At 38.2% G+C, this 15919-nt stretch overlaps 3 protein-coding genes across 3 annotated transcripts; 2 read left to right on the top strand and 1 right to left on the bottom strand.

Moving 5' to 3' along the window:
- The first annotated feature begins 3 nt into the window (after positions 1-3).
- Positions 4-3262, top strand: LOC111333094 (bifunctional coenzyme A synthase). Its single transcript, XM_022938612.2, has 2 exons — positions 4-770; positions 1161-3262. Exons 1-2 carry the CDS (start codon positions 71-73, stop codon positions 2063-2065), a joined length of 1605 nt encoding a protein of 534 aa, XP_022794347.2. The 5' UTR covers positions 4-70; the 3' UTR covers positions 2066-3262.
- LOC111333095 (proteasomal ubiquitin receptor ADRM1-A) lies at positions 3254-11351 on the bottom strand. The gene is made up of 8 exons (XM_022938613.2): positions 11109-11351; positions 9231-9480; positions 8106-8250; positions 6542-6732; positions 5968-6003; positions 5493-5653; positions 4940-5042; positions 3254-3597 (listed from the first exon to the last, which is right to left on the bottom strand). Exons 1-8 carry the CDS (start codon positions 11349-11351, stop codon positions 3434-3436), a joined length of 1293 nt encoding a protein of 430 aa, XP_022794348.2. The 3' UTR covers positions 3254-3433.
- A 37-nt stretch (positions 11352-11388) lies between these two features.
- Positions 11389-15065, top strand: LOC111333107 (nucleolar transcription factor 1). The gene has a single exon (XM_022938627.2). It carries the CDS (start codon positions 11416-11418, stop codon positions 12187-12189), a length of 774 nt encoding a protein of 257 aa, XP_022794362.2. The 5' UTR covers positions 11389-11415; the 3' UTR covers positions 12190-15065.
- Positions 15066-15919: the final 854 nt, after the last annotated feature.

Consider the following 15919-nt stretch of genomic DNA (forward strand, 5'->3'; position numbering starts at 1 on the left):
AAGTGTCGATTGCGTCAACAACCCTTGAAGAGTGAACTCAGCAACAGGTTAACTTATCTATTGTGAATCTATGTTTCGTTACGGGCTTCTAGTTCTTTCGCCTTCGTGCCTCAGGAGCAAATTACCTGCTCTCTTGAGCCAAGTTTCTCAAGAAGTCAAAGAAGTTCTTTACGTAGATATCTACGAACCTGATTTTGTTGTTCATCGTGTGCGCAGTTTGTACGAGCTGTTGGTTGATGTTTATGGAACCGGCTCTTCCAAAACCGGGGAACTAGATGTCCGTGTTTTACTACCTCGGACTTTGGCCCCTAGTGGCAGTGGCACTAAAGAAGTTAGAAATCTCGTCAAATCGCCCGAAGTTGCTTTCGTTGATGATGTGTTCGAAAACAATGAATCGAAAGTTGGTCTTTTGGAGTTCAAGAAATGGCTGGCGAGACGTTTTCAGCTCTCTGATCTCGACGGAAAGCTGAAGTATTTGAACCTTGAAGATGAGATTATTAGCAAGGGAGGTGTAGAAAAAGAGCTCAGTAGCGATCTGAATGGTACTTGTCTACAGAGTTACAAACAAGTGGTTCTCGGTGGAACGTTTGATCATATGCATTCTGGACACAGGTTGCTTCTGGCTGTTTCTTCTCTGCTTTGCGAACAGAGGATCACCGTTGGTCTTAGCGAGGGACCTCTTCTACAAAAGAAGGTCTTAAAAGAACTTATCGAGCCTTTCCAGGACAGAAAGAGGAACTTAAAAGAGTTTCTGGAGGATATAAAGCCAGGTATTGTTTCTAATTAACTGCACGTGTTATTGTTAGCTTTTCTCCCGTACCTAGCCCACTACAATGGCTTTTCATTTTGCTGGAAATGGTTATCCTTTGTTAGTTATTGACTTGTGATATAAAGACGAAGTTTTCCTTTCAAACTTTAGGAATTAGATTACTCGATTAAAGCCGACTAATTTCTTACTAAACACAATACAAAATTAAAAAACATGGTGGTACACTGAATCAGCAATATAAATATTACTCAGGACAAAACTACATGTATTTACACAAAGTTATGTAGTTCCAAGCACTGTGTGAGCAGCCTTAAAACCCTAACATCAGTATACATATTCAAGCAAGTGAGCAAGTAATTCCAAAACTTACAAATACGTGTATCCTTCACAGGTCTGGAACACAACATTATACCATTAACTGACCCAGTTGGTCCAGCGGGAACTGACCCAGAATATCAGTGTCTCATCGTTAGTAAGGAAACAGAGAAAGGAGGGTTTGTGGTGAATGACATGCGTGAGAAAAATGGTTTGAACCCTCTAGATGTGCATGTGATTGACATTGTCATTGAAAAAGATGTGGAATCAAGCCATGGAAAACTTCATAGTGGAGAAGAGAAGATGAGTTCTACCATGGAAAGACAGAAATTATTAGGAAAACTTTTACGACCTGTTAGGAAAATGAGAGTGCCAGGGCACCCTTATGTCATTGGTCTAACAGGAGGGATTGCCAGTGGAAAGTCGTCAGTCTGCCAAAGGCTTAGGAGCCTAGGTGCAGCAGTCATAAGTTGCGACCAGCTGGGGCATCAGGCCTACACACCAGGGAAGAGGGCTTACAAAGAAATTATCGAGAACTTTGGCAATGGAATTCTTACTGAGGATAAGATTATCAATAGAAGGACATTGGGCTCCATTGTTTTTGCTGACAAGGCCAAGCTCTCATTGCTTAATCATATTGTCTGGCCCGAAATATTGCTGCAAGTACAAGCAGAAATTGCAAGATATGCAGAAGAGGGGTTCAAGGTTTGCATCTTAGATGCTGCAGTTCTCTTGGAGGCTGGCTGGGACAATGCAACTAATGAAGTATGGGTGACATTTGTCCCAGAAAATGAGGCTGTGTCACGCATTCTCTCAAGAGATGGCATCTCCAAAGAACAGGCTTTAAACAGAATTAAATCCCAGATTAGCAATGAAGAACGAGTAAAAGAGGCAAATGTTGCCATTTGCACGCTGTGGGAGCCCGAGTATACTCAAGAGCAAGTTGAGAGAGCCTGGAGAAGTTTACTTGAAAGAATTTAAATTATTTTGACATTGTTTCTTATCTGATCAGAAGGATTTCAAAAGAATAACCAACATTTAATTTCTCTGTACAGTAATCATCCTGAATCATTTGTCAAGATATGAGAATAAAGGAAATCATTGCCAACCTAAGGTGTGATCAGTAAATGAAATCACACTGTCAGTTCTTAATGGAATGTAGATAGTTAGTAGAAGCTGGTAACTCCTACAAGTAAAAAGGTCAGTTTGATACAACGTTTTTGAATATTTTGTGACTAAATGAAATTGCATTGCTAGTACTTAAAGAAAGTGCATAAAGAATATGCACTGATTGTAGGGTTTGAAGGGAAATATAGTTATAATTGAATTTTGAAATAGTGTAACACTTAAACTTTTGAATATTTTGATTCGTGAAACATATTTTTGTCATGTAAACTCATGACAAGTGCATAGGATTTTACATATATTGCAATTACGTCTGCAGTTAAAAATAAAAAGGGTCTCGATTTAGAATTTTTTTGCAAGCATTTCCTTCCCTCTCCCAACCATAATGTTCAATTCAGAAATTTTAACATCGATAGTAACAAGATGCTAGTAACTGAGACTAGAAGTGAAACCTTGGTGTGACAACTTTTTTTGATTATTTTGTAATTAAATGAAGTCACATTGCCAGGTACTCACAGGAAATGCATAGAAAATTCTTTAGAGAGTATGGACACTGTTTTAGGGGTGTAAGGGATCAGTATATGTTACATTTTGAAATGTGATAACTTTTTTGAACATTTTGTGGTATATGGAATTTTTTTTTGGTCATATCAACTCATGAGAAATACACATGCACTGCAATTATGTCTGCAATTAAAAATGGAAAGGATTTCTTCTGTTTTAGAATTTTTTGCAAATATTTCCTTCACTTTCTTAACCATAGTGTTTGATTGAGAAGTTATCAAGTAGATAGTAATTAAATGCCAGTAACTCCTGGTAGTTAAAAGGCTGGTGCAACCCAACTTTTTCTAATATTTTTGTGATTGAATGAAGTCGCATTGTCACCACTTGAAGGAAATTCATAGAAAAGTGTATGAATACTGATATTAGGGTTTAAAGGGTAAATATAATTTTAGTTCTATTTTGAAATGGTGTGACAACCTTTTCTAAATATTTTGTGATTTATAAAATTGACAACTTGGGAGAAAAAATTAAAGACAACAATTTTGCATATGTAGAGTAAATTTAATGACAACAAAACCATCACGCTTACATTCCTTTCTAAACCAAACAACCAAAAATATTAAGGAAAAAAAAAACCTCATTACAGGGTTGACAGTTTATTTCTAACAATTCCACATGGAAGTTTGTGGGACACTCAACACAATCCGTCACTAAATGACCTCAGTCCAGACTCATGGCCTCGTCCTCGTCCTTATCTTTTTCTTCGGCCTCCTGGTCACCATCATTGGCTGTAGTTGACCGTGAAGTTGCATCAGAGGTACTGGTACTATCAGTAGTACTGGGGCGAGATGACTCCTGAACTGCACGCACAAATTCAACCATGTCTAAAGTTAGAAAGGGAAAGACAAGCCAGTTTGGTGACTGGAACAAGTACAAACACATCTCAGACTTGAAAAGTCAACAGGAGAGTTAATGAAGACAAAAAAAAAAGGGGGGGGCTAAAGAAAAAGTCATGGAAGCTGCCTCAGCAGGCAGAAGTCAGGCACTTACTGTGGCAGATCCAGGGGGAGGGAGTCCGGACCCCCCTCCCCATCAGACCTGACGCTTACAACTTTGGGACTGAAATTCTTACATCGACAGGATCGTATATCACTTTTTAACTGGCTGATTTTTTTCATTAATGAATCCAAGAAAACAGTAAGTGGCCAAGGAATTATAACGTGCAACAGCAACTGGTGGGAGGGGGTGTTGGGGAGAAGTAATTGCCTCATAAGAATCCAACAGTCCTTTCTGAACCAAAGTTTGGACACCCCCTCCCATCAAAAATTCCTGGATCCACCCCTGACTTAACTAAATAAATAAGCTAACCCAATTCACCAGCTTGAAACTGCAACCTGATAATGCATACATGTAAATCTATGCTCAACATTTACCTTACATTTATCCTGAGGAAAGTTTTTTTAACTTTTCTCTTGGAAACTAAATTTGTACATGTGAGCACATCGACCCATTGCCTATACATATTTTAGAACAGACTGGCTTGGCATGCAAAGTCTTTTCCCATTTACTTAAAGCAAATCTGGAAAGCTCATCAAATTTTTTTTTTTTTTTTAGCAATCTCCAAATTTGTCACCATATTCTATTCTAATTTACCATTTAAATCCCAAGATTTGATTAATTCTCCCCTTCTAGCAGCTACACATTTCCTCGTATATCAGTTACCAAAATTTAAGGTTTCATCAAGACAGCAACCTTATAACTGATAAGTTTTTTGAGTATTCTCATAACCTGTTTATTGGGTAATGTATGGGATATTATAAGGAGAAGTTACATTTTAATCACTTTTATATCATAACCAAAGCAAAGCACACCCTCTGATTGGTCAATTTAGCATCCCCCATTTGCCCATGGGTGTATGCTGCTGATGTGAGCAAATGCAAATACTATTTTTCCACGCGCGCTTGTTTCTTCTGGTCGTGTAAGATTTGTTAAATAAAAGGGAACTCTTAAGCTACAATGTGTCAATGTTATGTTATAAAACAAATGGTAAACACCACAGTGTACACTATTGAGTTATGGATGCACTTGGGAGGTTTGCTAAGCACTCAAGAAGCTAGAGTGACTCTTACGCTTCTTTCGTGCTTAGCAACCTCCTGCGTGCATCCATAACTCAAAAGTGTACGCTGTGGTGTTTACCATTTGTTAACTAGGTTAGGAGTCCCTCACCTCCTCTCCTTGCAGCTCCCATGACTTCGTCATTAAACCCAAACTGACCCATCAGAGGACCAAGCTGACCTGACTGCAGAGCAGAACTGAACAATCCCAAGGCCTGAGCATAACATAAGCAGAGAAACAACATTAACAATACTTCATCCAGGACACTGCATTGTGTTCTTGGGAAAGACACTATACTCTGACTCACAGTGCCTCTCTTCACCCAGGTGTTTACCCCCCCACCCTGGCTGGGGGGGTAAACCAGTGTTGGACTAGCATCCCATCCAGGGGGGGGGGGGGAAATAGAAATACTCCTAGTTCGCTTTACGCTACGGAAACCAAAGTTAAGCACTGGCCTGACGGACCACTTGGCTCATAAACAGACTTAACCTTTACCTATCAAACTACAGTTGTGACTTGGGTTGCACATAAAGGTGATTTTTCTTCCCACAAATTTGGCTAATTAGCATCTAAGAATACCTTACTTGGGGTAAGCTACGTTAGTAAGTGTAAGGGGCCAGTACACTTACAATAATTATTAACCACACATCAGTCACCAACATACCTGCTGAAACTGAGGGGAACGCAAAGTGCTTGACAATTCAGTTGGACTCTGAGGCAGTTCCTCACCAGCAGGAAGGAAAGGGGCAAGCTGTTGACGGAACTCTGGGTCCGACAACAGCGGCATGATTGAATCAGGTGTGAAAACACTGGACAGATCCACATCTGGAAAGAAGAATTAGGAAGAAGTTAAGATTGTGAAGAAGGGAGTTATATGTTTTTCATTTTCAGTGCATGGTTTTTCTAAAACTGTCCATCTTTTACAATTCTGGTCATATTTTTACTGCTGCTGCAAGCTTGAAAATTTATAGAATCAATCTCCTGGTTTCAGTTTCATTTTCAAGGAAAAAAATAGCTAAAATTAGTGGATAATTTCAATTTCAACTCATGAAAGCTGAGGCCCTTTATTTCGAAAGTTTACTTAAAACTGCGTGACAGACTGAGGCATTAAAAGATATAAAAAAATAAATTCAACTTACTCTCTCTGCTTGCTTGCTCTGCACTTTCTGCAGGCACTGTTTAAAAAATGTCACATTTAAGTGTTTATTTTAGACATTTTTCAATACATGTAATTATATTTCATATTTTTATTTATTATAAAATAATTGTATTTAAGTGTCCCCGATTAGTGTACACTGTGCGCTGGTGATTTTGACACAATTAAACTAAAGTTCTTACTTACTTAGTTACTTTGTATCCATAAACAAATTTATCTCTCTGGATTCCTCTGCTAGTGATACTAAAATTCATACTTAAACTATCCAATCAAAAACAATTTGAGATCATCAGTTTGAAAAACACAGTCACTGATTTAACCTAAGAGTGATATAAGTACACCAACAGTATTGCCCCTGCATCAGCCATCAAGGTCGTGAAAGCAAACAAAATGATGCCAAACTCAAGATGCACTTGATTGTTAGAAAAATGTCCTCATAATGTACCATAGGAAATGTTATAGAGAACAACATGGAAAACTTGTACACAATTGCTTACAAGTCAGAGTGAGTGCTCTATAGGTTTGCTTAACTGGGTATGGCTTTTCACCAGTTTTACCTTGAATATTGGACAAAATATTCTGCAAGTCAGTCAGCTGCACAGCATTCCGAGCAGGAGGCTGGGTTGGACGGGATGGAGCAGCTGGAGGCACTGAAGGTGTAGCTGTTGCAGGGCGCGGTGTGGTGGTCCCTGATGATGAAGCTGAGGAAGTGCTCCTGGGCCCTGGTGACGACTGAACCCTTGTGGGCCTATGCAAATGTAAAAGTACATTACTCTTAACAATTAGAAAAATTTCTAACAATTTATGAAATAAATGCAAGGTAACTCACAATTTCTGGTTTGTAAGATAGTTTCATCAAACCTTTTACTCCTAACGATGATCAAAAATGGTTTTTACTTCACAATATCGATACTACACAACTCGGGCAGTCAGAGTGCCAATGACTAAGATCAACCAATCAAACTGCTCTATTGCCGGTCAATATTCTCTCAGTATTGGACCGGGCACTGTCCCAAATGGTCCTGAATGATACCGCACTTGTGTCCCTTTGAACTTCAGTCGTATAATAAATCTCTTATTAACCAAGCTTGCTCGGGACTGTACTGGAAGAATATCAGCCCTCTGTCTTTTTTGTACAGACCTCGCTGCGCTCGGTCCGCACTGTCAAGACCTCTGGCTGATATTCTCCCAGTAAGGCCCTCGCACTTGGTTAATAAGATATATATACAGAAAAATGATGAGGAGTTACAATAAAAACCCGCGGATAAGCCGCACCTTTTTTTTGAAAAATTTTCACTAGAAATTGGGGGTGCAGCTTATCTGTGGGAACGTTTGAAAAAGATGTCAACATTAATTTTTCACGTCCTATCGAAAGCCTGGTTACCAAGCTTTGAATGTTCTGATCACATTCTTGTTGTAATGCAAAAATCTATGGAAAAACTGTTGAATGAAGAAATTCCTGTCAACAAGTACCAGAAAAAGATCAATCATAGGTCAAAGTTGGTGGAAACAATGTTCATTATATTAAAGTGCTAAAATTGTGGGCAAGACTTCGAAGTATTTTCCATTGCAACATTGATGGTGAAATTACATTCAATGAACAGTGGCTGAAGATGACTTCTCAAGACTCGACTTTGGATTTCTGGATTCCTTTCACAAAACTTTTTTTCCAAAATTTGAGCTGCTAAATTCAGGGTGTGGCTTTTCTGCGGGTGCAGCTTATTTGTGGGTGTTTACAGTAAGAAAAAATTGTCTACTTTCTGGGGGATATTGCCTACTTTATCCCTTTCAATTTCCCCCTCTAACTGCTACACATTTCCTAGTAAATGAGCTACAAGAATATGGTGTTTGATCAAGATAAAAACTTCTATCTGTGATAAGTTTGAGTATTCTCATTATGTGTTTGCTGGATTATGTATGGATGTTATGGGGAGAATTTACATGTTAATCACCTCTGGAAGTTGAGGGATTAACACTAATTCTCTATCTAAAATTAGAAGATAATGCCTGATTAACAATAAGGAGCACTAAAAATTTGATGATTAGAATGAAAGGAATAAAGGTGTGATCTTGAAGCGGGGTTCTACTAAATTTCACTGCATAAAAATGTTTTTGACTTACGTAGGAGAAGCAGCAGTGGGTGCAGTCACTGAGCTGCCAGCACTGGACAATCCACCATGACCACCCAGTCCTCCATAACCACTCAGTAACTGAAGCAATTGCTGCTGGTCCAGATTTCCCAGCAGGCCTTGTAGCTGGCCATCGCCTGTTAAATGACAATAATGGTTATACATCAGGGGCCCATTTATTGAAAGTCTTGGTAACTTGATGGGCCTGAAGCCAGGTTTTAAAATCAAAATTTAAAGGATAGGAAATTAAGGCAGGTTCTGGCACCCAAAGCAGTCCTTTTTGTTTCTTTAGCTGATAGTCTTAATGTATCATTTTCAATTCTTTTGAAATCCCCATCTTCAATGAAAACAAAACAGCTTTATGGGCACATTAAGTTACCAGGACTTTCGAGAAATGGTCCTTGGGCCTGGTTGTTCAAAACATGGTTAACCTAACCCAGGTTTGGTGTTAATTTAATTTAGTTTTATACCTTTGCAAAGGCATTTTTCTTCTGTTTTTTTTTCTCTTTTAATTTCTAGTCATATTGATAGAAGACCCAAACAAAGCCTTTAGTTAGCTCTTATATAATATGTGCTCTTCTACATAAGAAATTAAAAGCCAAGGTTAACTTCAAACCTAGATAAACATTAACCCCATCATGAACAACCTGGCCCAGAAAGAATGGAACTTTGGATTCCATGTCAAAGGGCTGGGTCCATTGTATACACTGGCCCTTACTCTTGGCCACGACACCAATGGGTTTCTTTAAGTGTACTCTTTTGCAATTCAGTTGAAGAGGATTAGTCTGCCTCATATTTGCTATGTAAGTTATTTTGGAAAGTAATGGTTATGTCAGTATTCAGGCTAGGTGGGTCACAATGCAGCAGTAGCTCTCAGTTTACAGACTTATCAATTTTCAATGAATAGTGTTAATTAACGCAAATTTGCTGCACATTTTTCAGATGTTCTTGCAGATAAGCCACACCCTTATTTGTTTAGACCATTTGGAACAAAACATTTGCAGATTTTCAGCTAGTTTTTAAGGTAGCTTTTACTGTCAGGAATTGTCATTGATTTTCAAACAAAGGTCTCTACATCTTAAAAAGGTTACATTCTAAAAATAACAAGCACACTCACCCAACTGCTCACTTAATCCAGCCAAAGCAGGGGGGAGGCCACTGCCACTGCCACCCGACCCTGGGGTGGGGGGGTTATTGAGCAAGTTGTTCACTTTTGTGCTGTACTCCTCGTCTTTGTCTGTCTTGGGTTCTTGCATCCAGAAAAAAAACTTGCGTGTGGATGACTTGAATTTTAGGATAAAGACCCTTCCTGTTGTGCACTGTTTGACACGCTTGTACTCAATGTCGTCAGGGAAGATGATGAGATCCTGAAATTAGGGAGAACATTTTGAGTTGACTTACAGAATGATGCATTGTCTTTCCTCGACACTTTGACCCCTGACAATGACTAACATCTAATTTCTCCTCACAATATCATCCTGAATGACACAACACAAGGTCAGGAGAATACATAAATAATGAATGATTCATTTAAAGTTGATAATGTAGGAAGTGGTTGCCCAATCTTCCGAGCCAGTTGCTCAAGTTAAAAACACTTGACTCCTGATCGAATTGGAATTTGGAGCGTTGGTTATCGCGGAGGGAGGGAAACCGGAGAACCCAGAGAAAAACCCTCAGAGCAAGGACGAGAACCAACAACAAACTCAACCCACATGTGACGCCAGGTCTGGGAATCGAACCCGGGCCACTGTGGTGGGAGGCATGCACTCCAACCGCTATGCCATCCCTGCTCCCATGTAAAGGAAATGATCACCAAGTATAGAGGCTCTTGATTGTTAGCTAAGTTCTTGTTGTCAGTATCTTAGGATCTGTATAAACAGTATGGAAAGTATAAATACTGATGTTAGGGTCTAAAGAGTTAATCCTCTATAAAGGAATTTGGCTTTCTGTTCATCACGCACTCAGGATATGACAACAACAACAATTTTAAACATAATATATATAAAAAGAGGTTTTTGTGACCCTAACTTGAATTCCATGACTAGCCAAGCCTGGAAAATATTCTAAAATTCCATGGCCTGCATGAACCGTGATATTAGCAGTGATAAAGCCCAGGCCCCAGTAGTTCAAAGAAATCGCTATCCACATGATAAATCTCTATCCAGTGTAGAGCACAGTAAGTTCTGTTAGCACTTAACAGTTGGATAGTGATTTATCCAATGGTTAGTGTCATCCATCCTTTGAACAACTGGGGTCAAAAGTTTTCAGACACAAAATCAAAATCTGTCATTCAGTTTCCACTAGAGTGCCAAATTAGCCTAAATTACCATCCACAAGTTGGAATTTTTACAAAGGTACACACTGTTTATCCTCTACAGACTTTGAGGACGCATTTACAGTGTCCCAAATTAACTGAAAGAGGCTAAATATATCCACACTACAATGAATTTATTTTTAGTTACGGAGAGATTTCCGTATAACCCCATACTAATCAGACAGCCGTAATCCCAAGGTAATCTGTTGTTTTGCCTCTGTTTTCTTTAAATCAAGAATTGCATGCAAAATGAAGAATAGGGTTATAAAGAAATCTTGCGTTGGTTACCCCCAATAAGTTTGTACGCCATTTGTAAAGATTCGTTTCGCCTTCTCAGTTTATTCTCTAACGTCAATCTATAACCAATTTCTCAATTAAATCAAATTAATTCACATCACGATACAAAACTGATCGATAAGCGATTGTTTTAAAGAAGATCAAGGATTGAACGGAAGAGGCATATTTTCAAAAAAAAAAAAAAGTGACTAATTAATTAGCATAATTTACGATATGTAATTTTCTCGAATCTGGTTTAAATCCAAGTGTTTCAGTTATTTATCTTGTACCAACATGTTGATGACGCTTAGGTTAGTGACACCTTGAAGTACAAAGCAAAGAAATTTCAAATCAACTAGAGCACGTAACAAAACAAAAGAATTCACTGCCTAAATTTTTGCTTACGTCTTCAACATTTCCCGTGCCCCGATCCTTCCAACAGAAGTGCATGAGCGAGTCATCACTCTGGTAAATGTATACCAATCCCTTTCTTTTATCCGGCGTGACAGTGGTGCCTTTCATAGTCATTTTTCCAGCGCGAAATTCGACAAGATTTTTGGACGAAGATCGGCCCACATGGCCGAAGAGACCGCTCGCCATCTTGATAAACTTTTCAGACTGACCCCGACTCGACTCGACACGACACATAGATTACTGCCAAGAGAGAGCCTGGAAGCTATCATTAGCAACCACGCACTCATTAGCGTTCAAAATGGCGGCCGTTAATGGTGAAAGTGTGCACGAGGAATCTCAAGAAAAATCATCAATCTGGACGTATGAAAAAGAGCAGAAGTTATTTGGAAAAGTGGATGAATACCTGGAGGATTCTGAGAAAAGGAGAGGATTTTACGTCAAGGATATCAATTGGAGTGATATCGCGTTTGATGGATTCACTGCAGACGAGGTCCACAAACGCTGGAGAGTCTTAACGTTGAGAGTCAGAAAAATGAGAAATGCTAAAGAGATTCTCGAGGATGCGAAGCAAAGGGCGGCAGACAAACAAACCAGTGAGGGATCTAGGAAAAGGAAAATGGACGATTCTTTCCCGAAGGCACCTTTAACTGCCTATCTTTTGTTTAGCAATGAAAAGCGACAACCGATGGCAGAGAAATATCCAGATCTGAACACCAGGGAGTTGCTGGCCAAAATTGGCAAGAAGTGGAGGAAGCTCAGCGCCGAAAAGAAGAAAAAGTATCAGGACATTTACCTGGAGGATAAAAAGAAATATGAGAGTGAATTGACACAGTATTTTCTCACAAACTTTCCAGAGGAAAAGGCTCCAAAGACCGCATTTGAACTTTGGTCGGCTAAGAAGGAGAAGGAGCTGAAAGAAGAGCATCCCAACATATCGGATAAAAGGTTGCAAAAAAAGCTAAAAAAGAGATGGGGCAGGCTAGATGATGAAGAGAAGGAAGAATTGGAGAAGAAATCTAAACAAGAAATGGACAAATTTCTTAGAAAAATGAGAAAGAGAGTCAAGGTTTGAAAGGGAATGTGGAAAGATTTCTGTACAGCCCTGTATTATTCTAAAACAAAGCCATAGTCTGATTAACAAATCAACAGTGGTTTAGCATGGTCTGTACTCTTATCAACAATGATATTTGTCATCAGGGTGGTCAAAATGTTGTGGACTCTTGAGGTGCAGCCAAGTGAGTCTACAACAAATTTTGGCCATCGTGATGACAAGTATCACTGTCGAGAAGAGTACAGAGGGCACTAAACCACTGTCAATTTGTTTTTCACCTCAATAATATTTTATCAACCAAAAAAAATTTTTTTTCCAGGAGACCATGGCCTGACAAGTTGATGTGAGTAGCATTGTCTGTATTCTTATCATTAACTGCAATTAGGCCAATCAGATTGCTAATTTACTCTTAATTGTGGTAAAAAAGGTAATATATTTCTTTTGCCTTATTTTTTTTATCCAAGAACTGTCTGCATAATGAAGTATGGGGCTGTGCAGAAATCTTGCTTTAATTGCCATTGTTTTTGCTCTCCTTATAAATGCCTGAATTACTGAATGCAGAATTCTATTGTAACAACTTAGTTGATCAATTTTATCTTTGGATACCTGGAAAATTAGCTCTAAAAGAAAAAAAAAACTACTTTGAAACTAAACAAAACTAAGAAGAATTGTCTTGATGATGTTGTTTTGTTTGTATAAAACAATCAGATTAGAATGTTGTGTTTTAGCAATCATGCATTTGTAAGGAGGATGGCAACACCTTTCTTAGAAACAACAGCTTGGGGGTCCAGTTTGTAACCACTGTTTAAACATAGTACATGAATTTGTAAGCTTTTTTCCCCCCTTCAGATTCTCAATGGCCCTTCATGGGTACTCTTTTAAGCCTTGGGATCATATTTTTGGTTAGAAACTACATAAAAATATATTTACCTGCTCACTCCCGGGAGTGATAAACATTTTAATTTCTTTCTATAATTATATCCATAGATTATCCAGCAAACAGGTAATGAGAATACTCAAAATTATCAGGTAGAAGTTGTTAGATTAATCAAACACCAAATTCTTTTTCACCCTATGCAATAAGAGAAGTACTGGGACCAAGTTTGACATGAAAACGAGGTCCTAAAGGCCTGGCCTTACTGTCTTATCTAATGAACTATTTATCACCAACTTCACTAAGTTGCAAGTGGGGAGAAGAATTAAGGATCAGGTCTTGGGAGTTTACAACCTCGTTCCTGGTTTCTCTCATCTTCTACCCCCCCTTTCCTCACTCGCTCCAGGGGGGCGGGAAGATGAGATACCCCCTGGGAATGAGGTTGGGGAGTTTAACCCTTTAATTCCCAGATGTGATTAACCTGTAACCTCTCCCTATAATATCCATACATCAACCAGCAGACAGGTAATGAGAATACTCAAACCTATTAGGTAGAAGTTGTTACCTTGATTGAACACCAAATTCTTATAACCAATTTACAAGGAAATGTGTAGCAGGTGGAGGGGAGAATTAAAATTATAATCATATGAGTTAAATAGTTTAGTAGTTGTTCTAGGATTTGTAGTAGAAATTTTTATTGGAGCTCTCGGTAGTTGTACGTGTTTATATCACTAAATGGGTGGAAGATTTTGAGCAAGAATTCTACCCTTGATTCTCGTCGTCAGTAATTATAAATATTATTGTGAAAACCATTCAGTGTTCCAAGCTGTGATTTTTCTGATCACCATGGAAAGTAGCGAAAAAATTTTGGCAACTAGAATTTTTTAGGGAGAATCGCTAATTTGGTGATCTCCATCTACTAATCCTACCTGTACTGGAAGCTGAAACATTTTCACTGCTTATTGTTTAGGGGTGAAATAGGGGAGATGAAAATTTGCATGAGATATTGTTGCTCTCTCTGCTCTGTGGTGATAGGTATTTTGCAATATATTCATTTTGTTTTTTTTCTGCTTCATTGGTGACTAAAACTGTACTTTATTTCTAGGGGCCAAAATGCTGTGCCTGGAGCACTGGCAACAACTAACCTTTGGGGGGAGATTTATTTCAAATATCTCTTGGGAAAGGGATTACCTCCCACCTCCTCTCCAAAAATGAAAAATAGAAAAATTGGCTTTGTTCACTTACATATATGCATTTACTTACATATATGCATTTACATATAATGTAGAATATAGTTTTAAGACTTAATATGATTTAATTCATTACTTGTTGCTCAGAAATTCATTCATAGTATGTGTTTATATTAAGTTAATGGTCATTTTTGGTAGAAATCTTAGAGTTTATAGCCTTTGCCAGGTCAGTGAAGACAAATGAGACAGTTAACAAAAAAAAAGGATGCATGTGTATAACAGTTGATAAGCAATTACACACACACTGGCAGCAGTTGCAGTGGTCAGGAAAATGGCTGCACCATTTTTGTTCGCCTTTTTTACTCATCTTTGTAGACCAAGATCCTAATTAATGTTAAGACTTGCGATGCTTTGACATCAATTTAAGAATGTTGTTGGGTAATGACTGAAGAAAGTGTTAATACAGTTTTCTTTTTAAAGTTCTAATTGATCTTTGTGTTGATAGCTATATATACTATTTATATTATTATATTTAGTAGCACAATGTACATTTGTCCATTGTTGCAATACATTTAGTCAGATTGATGCAATTAATTTAGACAATTAGAACACTTTGAATCTTTTTATCATAATTTTGCACTATTTGCACAGTTATACATTGCCTTACCTACCAAACCTTTTTAATGATGATTTTGATTTTCAAACTGTTACCACAGGTTTTCAGTTCCATTACTGGAATTTGACAATTAAACTAGCTAGAAAGCTGATATCATTGCTATATGTGTCTACTGATCCAGGTTGTACAGTAATAAAGATGTAAGGTCAAAATTCCACTCTGGGTTCTTGATTTTATTGAAATAATTTCTTTACTTTATTAAACTTCAAGCTTGTTGACTGCTGAATGGCAACAAGTCCCATGAGGTCCCAGAAGAGAGGACTGGTATAAGAGGCAAGCCCTTCCCAATGTGAGCCTTAGATAATCTCTTGTAAATAAAGGGATCGCTCCCATTTTCGGAGGTCATGGTGGGATAAAAAAAAAAGCTAATCCTGTGTTGCAAGAAAAGAAGAAAGAGAACAAGTGGAGGGGTAAAGTCAAGCAGGGTTGGAAAATATTTGACTCTCAGTCATGATGTGTTCAGACTTTACATCATGATGGACAACCAAATATTTTTTTCTGGCTCTCCCTTTCAATCAATAAGTAAACTGGGGATCACCTTTAAAAAAAGAAGTCTATACAACAGGAAAGAAATTTATGTTACATAGCTAACAAGTGGAAACCCACCTACTATTTCTCACTGTTAAAGAGGAGCACTCACTGAAGAAAGGAGCAAAACCCACTGTCTCCCTCATTAAAAGTAGAAAGGCTATATGTTATGAAGCTAATAAAAGTTTAAGTCCTCATTGACCCCTAACATCCCCCAAGATCTGACGCCTAGTTCTCCCTCCTGGCGGCTAGACATTCCCTTGTGTAGAATTTAGAAGAATCTGGTATTCTATCAATCAAGATCACAACTTCTACCTGCTAAGTTTAAGTGTTCTCATCGCCTGTTTACTAGATAATGTATTGATATTATAGAGAGAAGTTACATGTTAATCACTTCTGGGAATTGAATTGGTTTTGTAGCCAGGTGAGATCATGCTGCAGAAAGTACACTAGTTTCTAGCTAAACACAGGTACTTTGTTCAT

This window comes from Stylophora pistillata, chromosome 2 (assembly GCF_964205215.1).
Source record: "Stylophora pistillata chromosome 2, jaStyPist1.2, whole genome shotgun sequence".
Taxonomy (NCBI): domain Eukaryota; kingdom Metazoa; phylum Cnidaria; class Anthozoa; order Scleractinia; family Pocilloporidae; genus Stylophora; species Stylophora pistillata.